Raw genomic sequence first — 12,998 nt, 5'->3', positions numbered from 1 at the left:
TTCGTGTGTTGGGTGTTTTATTACGAAACAGCACTTTTGGGTGCTTTATTCCTAGTGTCTGTCCGAACAAATTTTAAGTTCATTCTATGTAGACTGAAGTTCAGTTATTTAGTGAACTGATGCCTTTTAAAAATAATAAAGAATGTAATACGAAAGGTACATATAGGTCTGATAGGTATCAAATTACAGTAAGCACAAGGTTTGTAAAGTAAAATATGGTATTAAATTTTTCTTCAGCTTTAAAATCATGCAACGGTAGGATGTCTTCTTTGAAATGTTCAATGAAACAATTTAAAAGATCACATGCTTTCTACTAATTGTCTTTTTCTACGTTAAGAAACAAGGAGGCAGCCCCTACTTCCTCGAATTATTAAAGAAAGTAGAACAGGAGGGCCATGGTGGCTCTTACTCGTTCGCCTGAAACTGACTATTTGACTTTGAATATTGTGTATTACGCACTGAATCATAGACGGTAACAACTATGTTTAGTATAAAAAGCTTAACACAGATCAAATGTCCCTTTTTGAACAAAACTTATAGGTCCTTGCAAGGATGCTACGGACCAAATTTAATGAAGATCCGCCGGAAAAAGCCATTTAAATATATTTCTATTTTCAGCTAAAGTGTACCCGTAAAGGGGCCAAGTACACCCAGTGGATGAAATATATCAGAGGACTTTATAAGAATTTCTTTTACGCACAAAAGACCATATGTTGAAGAATGAAAGTGGATTGCAAGCTAACTAGTTTAAATGATCGTGCGTTACATTCAGACTTTATTCGTTATTGAAAGCCTTTTTATTGTTCTCTTGTGAATATTATCATAAGTAGAAACTATTGGAGTTTGTCTACTAGCTCAATCTAAAGTGCTGGTAATTGCCATGCATATTAAACGCAATAGTAAAAGTCTGGATAAAATTTGTTTGTGTTGAACGCCACTGTCAAAAGTATTTCCTTCACAAACTGCTTGCAACTTCTCGTTCAAATGTGTATTATAACTTCAGATGCTTCGACTCTGTTTTTTTTCGACAGGCGATTTAACTCTCGGCCTTTTCCCTTTGGTAGCAGCATTACTATCTTTACACACAAATGATATATCTTAAACAAACCACAATATACAACACATGGAATGATCTGTTTGCCTTGGAACATACACTTTTGTCAGTGTGTTTAGATCATTGCTGTCGACGTTAGACTTTGACTTTAAAATGTTACATATAGGGATTAACTCCATGAACAGGCTCAATGGAACCGAGCCTACAACGTTTTCGTTTCTGTCGTGTTGAGCGACCTGTGCAGTTTCCACGTTTTCTATTTGAACAGTATATAATTACTCTTCATGTCAGATGGTCAATCACATCTGAGCAACATTTTTTGACAATTTTCGGTTTTCGTATATTTTGTCAGAGATTTATTTAAGGAACAAAAAGACCCATTACCTAGTTAGGTAGATCCCTATTTGAAATGTATATTTTATTACTTTTTACGAATTTATGCAATTAACTCCTTTTATACTTATGCTAAAATAACTCTATCTTGGTTTGGCAACAAGGCTAGGAAAATAAAATTTCAGAACTATTTCCAGTGAATATCTAACATGTATTAAGAAGGTGGTGAACACAAAAAAGTGTAAGTGATTAGTTGTTAAAGTTTGGAACAAATCGATTAGCTGACCAAAATCTGATAAACCACCTTTAAGTGAGGCTCTCAATATTGACCATATTACTGTGCAACGAAAGGGAATGTAATACATCTTTTGTTATATTACTCAAACAAAGACTATAAATGCGTGTATTTCGTGTAACAAATAAATTGAAAAACTATGTGGAGAAACTGCATCCAACCCTCCCTCCGCAGCCACCCCCACCCCAAAATAAAACATTCTCTAAGTAATGAGACAATACCTAAAACTCTCATGGAGCTAAGCACGAATTAACAAGGACAAGCCGGATTTCCTTTCAATTGAAAAACAATATCTGTTCAAGAATAACTTTGATAAAGATCTGGGAAAAAATAAATAATTGAGCCATGCCATGAGAAAACCAACATAGTGGGTTTGCGACCAGCATGGATCCAGACCAGCCTGCGCATCCGCGCATTCTGGTCAGGATCCATGCTGTTCGCTAACAGTTTCTCCAATTCCAATAGGCTTTAAAAGCGAACAGCATGGATCCTGACCAGACTGCGCGGATGCGCAGGCTGGTCTGGATCCATGCTGGTCGCAGACCCACTATGTTGGTTTTCTCATGGCACGGCTCATATCATGATATCTCATTCAAGTCAAGACAAAAGGTTAAACAAACACGATATAAGCTGAGCAGAGTTTTATTCTGAATACATGTAAGCAGTAAACAAACTTCACATTCTGACATAAAATCTTGCAAAAAATGGCATTATGAACACATACTCATTATGTAACATCACAAACAGAGATTACATTACCACCTTATAAAACTTATTTCATTGTTTACACGGTAGTCCTGTTTAAAAGTCCACACACAAACGCAAGATACTTAATGCGAATTATTTTGTTTCAGATAATTCTAACATTGGAAAATGTCAAATTTGATTGAATCGAACGTACAATTTTAGAAAACCATTTAACTAATAACACAGTAAGAAGGAATAATATAATGATGATAAAATGAGATTATAAAAGCTTCCCGGACGTTTACGTTGTTGAATGAATTCATGAAAGTAAAGTTTATTAAACACACTCACACGCACGTGAAAGTTTTGAAAACAAATCTGTAAGAAAATCCTTTTTGTTTGTAAAATTCATCTGCATTTCACAAAAGCTAAAAGTTAAAGGCGTATAAAAATGTTACATATAGGAATTAATACAGATGTTTCGTAGGTTGCGTTTAAACATCAACATATGTGCATATACGACAAGAACGACTTCTTAATTGCAACTTTAAATTGATATTGATAAGAAAGTAAACTCTTAAAAATGTTTTAGCATATAGCTTTAAACTATTGAGTTGCAGACCTGTCACAAAATGTAGAAAAATAAGGACTGCTAATTTTAGTATTATGGACATATTGGATTGTTTGGACCTGGATTACAGCCGTTCAGGCAATAGAAGCCATAAGTAGTGTACAAGTATCTGCGATCATCTCTACAGTAGTAGTTCAAACGGCAAAAGTATGAACACGGGTATGTGTAAGAAACGCAATAGTAGTAATAGTACTTGTTGCCACATGTCTCCCTCTTGTTTATTTTGTCGCCTTGAACCTCTGTAAATACAACAAGTTAAATAGTGCTATCAAATTATTTTACTTTGGTTATAATGAAAAGAGGACATCATGTTCGTGCATAAAAGATGGAAAAATGAAACAGTGGATAAGAGGTCATCAGAACCGTGCAAAGAAGATGGAGAAATAACTTAGTTTGTACCAGGTCATAGGGATCGTGCATAACAGATCCAGACATAAATCAGTTAATCAGAGGTCCTTAGGATCGTGCATAAAAGATCAAGGAATAAAAATTTTGACAAGAGGTCCTCAAGATCTTGCATAATCTAATGAAGGAATTTAATATTTCATAAGAGGTCATCACGATCAAGACATAAAACAGTTGATAAGAGGTCACCCAGATCGTGCGTAATAGATCAAGATATAAAACAGTTAATAACAGGTCATCAGGAGCAAGAAATAAAACAATTAAATATATCTGCCAGTTAGTAAGACGTCTTCAGAATTGTGCATGATAGATCAAGAAATAAAACAATCGATAACAAGTACTCATGATCGTTTCATATTTAATCAAGACATAAAACACATGATCAGAAGTCAAACAGTTGTACAGGTCATCAAGATCAAGAAGTAAAATAGTTGATAAGGGGTTACCAGGATCTAGAAGTAAAACTGTTAATACCAGGTTATTAGGACCGTGCATAATAGACCAAGAAGCAAATCAGTTCAGGAGTCATCAAGATCGAGCATAATAAATCACGAAATAAAACAGAATGCCATCCTTAGGAGTAAAATATTTTCGTTGTATAAACTTAATTGAATTATATGTTTGATTCTGCAATTCAATCAAAACACATAAGTGGGTGACAATAAAAACCTGAATGCATATAACCTAGTGTCCATAACATATCGCTTGGAAATTTTCCCTTGTAAATTACTGACATTGACTTACTTTCCATCCAGAAGATCTTTGTTCCCTCGCACATTCTTGCAACATTTTCAGAAATCATGTAGTCTGGTACCTCTTTATTTGTGATTCTCCATTTCACGCTCTCCGTTCCTTCAGCGCTGTCTTTTTTGTAAAGATCCATCTACAAAAGAATGTTTGTTTTGATAAATACCTGCATTTTCCATCTAATAACTGTTCAATATTTAGAAATATTAGCTCTCAGAAAACTCGCATTTTCGATGCTGCACGTGGCTACTAACGATACAATATGATGTAAAAACTCAAGTTTTGAAGTCTTAATTGCTTCGAGATAGAATAAAGTAATTTTTCCATTTATCACATTTTATTAGATTATTTTCAAAATGTTTGCCAATATGGGTCAAATATCCAACATACAGAATACTGTAAATTTCCTTTGCTTTCGTATAAAACTGTAGCATTGTTATATTGTATCTATTCATAGTATATGAATGGTATATTGTATTAAGTCGGAATCGATACATTTTCGTTTCAATCATGGTCATTTTGCGGGTTATTCATAAAACATTGTCCATAGATTTCATTCGTGCCTAAATTTGAAACATATACAAATTGAATTATTATAAAAATCGTAAACATTTAGACTGGAACATAAATACATTGTTAAGGTTTAGGAGTATATTATCAAAACACAGAAATATTTGATAAACGACAAACATCTTTTCACCAACACTCTACTTGATCATTACATGTTCTGTCGTACTGTCCCGTACGATAGATATTCTTAAAGATTTATCTCCTTTACAAATGTATGCCATCTGTAGAGAAATAAAAACAGTTCCACCTAGTTATGTGAAAATTCAGCACTGAGATATTATTGCAAATGCCTCAAAATGAAGATATGCAACAGTTCTTTCAAAATGGTGAGTTTTTATTAAAGGCGTTGAACTGTCCGTAAGTGTGGCCTCTCTGTGCAGTCCTTTTCCGAACTTCAATGTATATCTATATATCAGTGTACTGACATTTGCTTTGTAAAGTAGTATGTACATGTTTTATATGCTGTTCAAATTTCTTGTTTCTAAGACTTGGTGTTGGTCGATTTTCCCCCTCAAAATGTAAGGCTAAGCTTTAACATATCTTTGATAACATGAATTATCGGGGTATAGATTTTCACTGATAGAAATTAATATGCACAATGGCTTAAGAAAGTATGAATAATATGCACACCATTGATATACTTAAGCAAAAAGACGAGAGATAACAATAGTTACATTCATGTTATAATAGTCAAATATGATCATTTATTTAATGTTTTATTAGGGGTGTTGCTAATTTCATTACGTCGCATGAACAGACTCGATCAAACCGAGTCTGCTATTATTTTGCTTGGTTGCATTCTGTGCTTTCAAAGGATCTTCCAACAGAAGTTGTCATGTATATTATTTTTTATGTATATATACTCCATGGGTCAGGGGACCTTCTGGTTGTTGTAACATAAAACTTTTGGCTTATTTTACAGTGCGATCATGTCTCAGATTTATTTTTTCAAATGCCTGCTTACCTCTCCATCGGAATACCTCTCAGGATCTGTATTTGGGGCTTGTGTCTCATTCATGTATTGAGCGTAACATGTTGTTTGAGCATTTGTTTCTCTGCTGGCAAAACGCTGAACAACCAGCCCCTAAAATATATTTGTCCGGTACAAATTTGGTATCCTATTAGGGTTGCATATCTGTGAGGTTGACAGAAATAAATATCAATAAAAGCTTAGTAAACATTGATGGGAGCAGTCTTTAACTCCATGCGAAAGTAACGGGGGAGAAAAAAAAATCATATACGCAAAAATTCAAAGTAGCGATTGTGCGCAAAAATATAAAATCACTGAGGGAATATGATATGTTGTTTAAGTGTAGCCAATGTGGGAATTGCAGTGAGCATTTGTATGAGGTATAATATTATTGTCCATATCTCTATCATTGAAAACAATGAGTCGAGAATAATCTTATTCACCTATTTGAAACTATGTTTCTGACAAAAGGCAAGTTAATCTGTCCTCTCTGTTTCTGTTCTTTGGATCATTATTATATGGTAAATAACTTTCTGTCATGCCAGAAAATACTATGTTACTTAAGAAATGATATTTCCCTATCAGTGATTTGTGATTACATAAAATCATTGTATAGAGTACATATGCGTAGGAACTGTATTACGAGGGTGCAGCCTCAGTGATACAATAATACGCATCTGAACGACAATAAATACAATGTAACCTCTGTCATGTTAGGTTTCATAATTAACTTACATTTTTGAAATCATAAATGACTTCTGCCACGTTAGGTACTCGGACGTCCACCTCTGTTTCCGTCACTTTAGTTTCCTCTTCAACAACTACCCCATCATCAGTTTTGTACGTTTGGCGCGCCATCTGTTGAGATATATTGAATATTGAACAGTGTCAACACAAATACATAAATTAACGCTACATCAGGTCAGTTAATCGCTATGCCAAGTTAGTTAACCCGAAGATAAATAATGTTTTAGTGGTCAAGACAATTTAATGAATTTATCACTGACAAGATGAATATAAAAGCAAAATGTGATGTGATAAAAGAGTAATGGTTAATTATTATGACAAGACAACAGACATAATAAAATGTAAAAGACATCGTAGTAGTTTCAAATATTAATAAAATTTGTAAGAAGCATAGAACGCAACCAAGTAAAAACAGTGTAGTAAACTAAGTGCTGCTGAGTCTGTTAATTAGAGTTAGTGGTGTTTGCAACACCAACACAATTAAGATAGAACAATTGTTAAGAAGTTCTTACTTTAAGAATAATCAATGTATTTTTGATACAAAAAGGACAAAAGCAATAAATGTCAGTTATAGAAGTTCCTACCTTATAACTGTCCGTTGCTATTTTCGATCCAAAATAGACAGAAACAATAATGACCGCTGCCACAATTGCCAAGGTAACTGCACCAACTATCACACTGACTGCAATTCTTTTGCTTGAACATCCCTTAGTTCTATCCTCCGGCACCTTGAAAATTAAGTAATAGCTTTGTAACAGGAATCAGCAACTCCGTAAAATAACCATATTTGATAAAAAAAAGAATATCCGAACTAATTAAAGTCACGGTCGTCGTTCATTTTGTCATTAGGACAATAACGTTCCATTAGCTGCAAATTACTGAAAAAACATGGATTATGATTTATAACTAAAACATGAGTCTGGGCGTAACCGATGGTAGTGAGAAAAGAGTGTAGGACGAAATCCCCTGAGGACAAAACCCACTTCGCTCATTTTTGCATAGGTAGACAAAACCCCCTTCATCGTTTTTTACAAGGACAAAACCCCATTCGCTGAGTTTTACAAGGCGGACAAAAACCTCTTCATGTTTTTTACAAGGAGGACAAAACCCCCTTTTTACAAGAGGGACAAAGAAAATGCGAAGGGGGTTTTGTCCTCCTTGTAAAAAACACGAATGGTGTTTTGTCCGCCTTGTAAAATTCAGCAAAGGGGGTTTTGTCCTCCTTGTAAAAAAGATTAAGGGGTTTTGTCCGTCTATGCAAAAATGAGTAAAGGGAGTTTTGCCCGCAGAGGATTTTGTCCAGATCCCGTGAGTAAAGTGTCTCATAATCGTTTATATTTTTTTTTCTCACATTTGACCCCAATGGTGACAGTTCCGTTTTCGCCTTGGGCTCATATTTAGTCCCAGTCATCTCATCTCTATAGTGCTAGGAACAACGATTCAAGCATTCGTTAATTTTACAAAAAATGCTCGAAACTTATAAATTTTTAAATAATCACCATAAATATGCCATGTAAAATGTTGTAACATTTTATATGTATTCAATTTTATATAAATTAATTTAAGACTCGTTCAAGTTTTCTTCCATAATTGAATTGGTTTAAAGAGTATCTATTTCGAAAACAATACGTCGTACATACATGCATACATACAAGTGAACATAATATACAAAGGATTTGAAAGCGAGTCTTCGAAAAAGACTCAAGAAGATTGTGAATTCGTTAAGTTGAATAGCGTTGTCCTGAAATTATGTGTGTGAAAGTATGTGTGTATATTTATGAGGTAATATATTAGAGATTTTCGAAGTGGGAAAGTTAAAAGAAAATAAATTAACACCGAACAAAAAGGAAAGTAAATTTGCTGCAGTCAGCAATCATCCTAAGGTTCACAATGTACCCGCGATCCGATAATCCTAACATTATAATCAGCGATCCGTGTGACAACGCTGTATGATTGGACGTGCAAAAGCACGGCATTTTTTCTTCCGGGTTAGCTTAAGGTTTGGAGCTATAAATGAAATTTTGAGAGGTTGTAAGACACAATAAATTTGGAAAAATGTTTGTCTATGTGCGTTACAAAGAGGAAATACTAGTACAAAATGGTTCACTGATTCAATCCCCACACTGGCCATAGCTTTATCAGACCAAGTGGTTCCAACGTTGTTTGAATGGTGAATTTTACGCCAATCAGGTGGAGAAATATGGCCGATACTACAAATTTCCGGTATTGTAAGTATGATTTAAAGGAATTTCTACCCGTTAAATAACGGATCAAATGAAAACGATGGGTGCACCTGGAGCGCAAATGTGTCTATGTTTTAGCACATGTGTCCATTTAGCTGAGATTTGTGCCGTTTATTCAAACACTTCTGTACAGTCCGGCGGGGGAAGGAGATTTTTTACAGTTTTTGACAATATCGCCTCAAATATTGTGTTTATCGGGAACAAGTAACTGTTTAAACACTTTTTATGTAAAGGGCTACATCTTAAAACAAAGCGTGTGTATTTTCGTAGATTTATTCAGAGTTGTTTCTGAAAAATCGGCCGAAAACCTAATGCAACGCCGTTTCGAGTGGTTCGCTATGCAACGCAATCAAGTGGATACCGTTCTGTGTCTTACTTGCGAAGTCTTATCCGTCTTAAAAACAGTCATTAAAGGCTAACAATGAATAAATTTAGAGAGTTTTATATCATTATAATAATCCCACCATTTCTAATATATTGTACTTTTACATTTTTGACATTGTCAAGAAACATCAACACAAAAACGTAAAGCAAGGATGAACACCGAACAATATCATAAAGTAAATAATAGTATTAGTTCGTTAAAACAAGAACCATTTCACTGATATTTATCTCCTCCGCGAATGGTACTGAACAGCATACCAAAAGCGGATTGACTCTTTAAAATCAGTATAGTTACAGTTGGTAAAATTTAGTCCTTTAAAACCAATACATTGCGATTTAATTACTGTTGTGCATTTAAGCTGTTCATACAAAATAAATAAAATTTGGTCCATGATAAAAGTATTGATCAGTTGTTTGTACATATTTTCATTCATATTCCTGGTGAAACGTTCATTTATTTTCAGAGAGATAAATCACAGAGACCGTTAAAATTGGCCAGGGATAAGACAAGATTTTTTTTCCCTCCATAAACCAGAAACGACGTAATAAAACTCTATGGTCGCCGTTCAAAAATGAAAATACAAATGAAAAACAGGCACCAATAAAAAAAAAAAACGGACCAGCAATTCTAAGAGAGACGTGTCACCAAGCAAACGATTAAAAGCGTTTTCTCTATGTGCTCAAAGTGAATAAAAAAACACACACAAAAAAAACGAAAATTCTGCTAACTCCAACTTCAAGCACCAAAATATCAAGAAAAAATACCCTGTTCACAATAAGGAATTAGAAGAAAGAGTTTTATCTGATGAAATTTTTGAAGAATTAACAAAGGAAGAGACAGATTTTTAGATATAGACATTGCAAGCGACAAGGTTGTCCTGAGACAACTTTCTGAAGCAAAAGATACATTATTTTACAATATTTCTAACTGTTATCAAGTCGAATAAGTACCCCTTGGCAAACATCGATTTTCTTCTTTAGTTACAGACAGTTAAATAGTACAACTGTGACACGTCTCTCTTAGTATTATTACTAGTCCGTTTATTTTCTTTCACTGGTGTCTGTATTTCATTTGTATTTTCATTTTTGAAAGGCGACCATAGAGGTTTATTACGTCGTTTCTGTTTTATGGAGGACAAATAAAATTTCGTCTTTTTCCCTGGCCAATTTTAACGTTCTCTGTGATTTATCTCTCTGAAAATAAATGAAGGCTACACCAGGAATATGAATGAAAATGTGTACAAACGACTGGTCACTACTTTTATCATGGACCAAACTTTATTTATTTTGTATGAACGGCTTAAATGCACAGCAAATCAGTAATGAAATCGCATTGTATTGGTTTTAAGGGACTAAAAAGTAACCAACTGTTACTATACTGATTTAAAGAGTCAACCCGCTTTTGGCATGCTGTTCAGTACCATTCGTGGATGAGATAAATATCCTTGAACTGGTTCTTGTTTTTACAAACTGTAACTATTATTTACTAAATGATCTTGTTCGATGTTCATCCTTGCTTTATGTTTTTGTGTAGATGTTTTTTGACAGTGTCCGCAAAAATATGTTAAATGTTAAGCGAGCATAAAAATGTAAAAGTACAATATATTAGAAATGGCGGGATCATTATAATGATATAAAACTCTCTAAATTTATTCATTGTTAGCCTTTAATGACTGTTTTTTAAGACGGATAATACTTCGCAAGTAAGACACAGAACGGTATCCACTTGATTGCGTTGCATAGCGAACCACTCGAAACGGCGTTGCATCAGGTTTTCGGCCGATTTTTCAAAAACAACTCTGAATAATTCTATGACAATACACACGCTTTGTTTTAGGAGGTAGCCCTTTACATAAAAAGGGCTTAAACAGTTACTTGCTGCCAATAAACACTATATTTGAGGTGATATTGTCAAAAACTGTCAAAAATCTCCTTCCCCCGCTGGACTGTACAGAAGTGTTTGAATAAGCGGCACAAATCTCAGCTAAATGGACACATGTGCTAAAACATAGACACATTTGCGCTCCAGGTGCATCCATCGTTTTCATTTGATTCGTTATTTAATGGGTAGAAATTCCTTTAAATCATACTTACAATACCGGAAATTTGTAGTATCGGCCATATTTCTCCATCTGATCGGCGTAAAATTCACCATTCAAACAACGTTGGAACCACTTGATCTGATAAAGCTATGGCCAGTGTGATCACTCCACATATACAATGCGGGCTGTCTACAATTGACTTTCTAAATAGAACAATTTTAAGGAGCTGCCATTAAGGATAAAATTCTATAACATTTATTCTATTTGATAAATATCTGATTATAAGCAATGCTTTTGTTTAAAAAATTAAAAATTTATATTAATTCGATAGAAAAATGCATTTGTTAAATACAAAAGTTTGAAGTAATACATTTATTTGATAAAAAACATGTTATGAAATTGGTCGTAAAGAGAACCTTCATTTCAAATCTATTACAAAGAAAATTTAACATTATGTGAAATACCCTTGATGAAGGCTTCCCAGATTTTCTGGATATATGACCAGTGCTCGGGCTTTAGGGGGTGTGGTGTGGGGGAGGGGGGGGGCTTAGGGAAACTACGGTCAAATTCCGCTCTTACCGGGACTCAAACCCGCGACCTAGGGAAAAAGAAATCCGACTTCCTACCCCGAATAACATTTTGTCGGCCTACCTTGTAATGTGATATATCGAATCGTCTACACTAAAAATGTTAAACACATACATATTAAAGGCTATATATGATGCGTGTAGGTACCCGGCATGTTGGACTCGAAAGATGGTTTAAACATAACATAATATTGTTATATACCGAAATGAACTTAATTCTATGACCTAATCTGGTCTGTGTGTAAAGAATTTGGTTTATACCCTGATTATTCGGCTAAAACTGGCTAAAACATTCCAGACAATTATAATAGTTAAATAATATAATTTCGACTATTTTATGATCTGTCTTGACAACTAGGTCTACCTAATGAGCACGATCTTAGTCTCAGATAACCAGGACGTATACCTACACGTCGAAGTATTGTATATGCCTCAGTCCAGACCATAAAACCCTCCAGACATATCGCGTCTAGGTGCGGTTGTCGAGAATATAACCTCGGCAAGGGCGTGAAACTTAAACTCCTATGCTACTAATGGCTGTAAACATTATTTTTCTCTTTTGAACAGAAGTGTAAATAAAGTTTAACTTCATTAACTAAATGTATCTTTTTAATTTTTATTTCATTCAGTAAATATATTTTTTTATCGAATGAATATTTTTTTTTTATAAAAACATTGATAAATTAAATAAATACATCAAAATATATATGGAACAAGTATTTTTAGAAAAAAATATATAAAAATATTTTATGAATATTAATTGAATATAGAACATTGCAAAGTTTGACTTACATAACAATTTTTTACAAACTTCTGATTTCATTTCACAAAAATGTTTTAGCCAATCTGTTTCATTTTTCATCTTCCATCCAAACATTCGATAAAATATTATAAACATTTTATAAAAAGCCAGTATATTTTGTTTCTGATAAAGAAATATATAGTTATCTTACCTTCTCAGGCATTCCAGTCACTGTTACAATTTCTGCTTTCCCGCTCTCCATTCCTATTACAGGTTTCATGTGTGAAGTTGAAGTGTTGGTTAGATCCCTAATCGAGCTAATAAAGCCGGGTACGTGTTCTGGTTATATAGCCATCCAACGTCTGTCAGGTATGACGCTGGGGATTTTTCGAAATTTACGATAGCCAATCCTTAGCAAGAGTTTCGAGAAAAGTACCTTATCATTGTGCTAACTACTTATTTTGTAATCTCAAGTGTAAAGGTCGTTTAATTTTAATACGTTACGTACCCTTGAACGTGATGCCTTTGTGCTCTGATTTTAGTTTGCACAGCTCAGTGAAC

The 12,998-nt window shown here is 34.1% G+C and overlaps 1 protein-coding gene across 1 annotated transcript; it reads right to left on the bottom strand.

Annotated features, from left to right (window-relative positions):
* Positions 1 to 2,308: 2,308 nt before the first annotated feature.
* On the bottom strand, positions 2,309 to 12,870 carry LOC123556624 (uncharacterized). Its single transcript, XM_045347504.2, has 6 exons — positions 12,649 to 12,870; positions 7,024 to 7,167; positions 6,428 to 6,550; positions 5,687 to 5,806; positions 4,150 to 4,288; positions 2,309 to 3,239 (listed from the first exon to the last, which is right to left on the bottom strand). The coding sequence occupies exons 1-6, from the start codon at positions 12,715 to 12,717 to the stop codon at positions 3,034 to 3,036; spliced, it is 801 nt and encodes a 266-aa protein (XP_045203439.2). The 5' UTR covers positions 12,718 to 12,870; the 3' UTR covers positions 2,309 to 3,033.
* Positions 12,871 to 12,998: the final 128 nt, after the last annotated feature.

Source organism: Mercenaria mercenaria, chromosome 5, assembly GCF_021730395.1.
Source record: "Mercenaria mercenaria strain notata chromosome 5, MADL_Memer_1, whole genome shotgun sequence".
NCBI lineage: Eukaryota > Metazoa > Mollusca > Bivalvia > Venerida > Veneridae > Mercenaria > Mercenaria mercenaria.
Note: the sequence above shows the minus strand (reverse complement) of the source record. Positions and strands in the feature narration are given on the sequence as shown.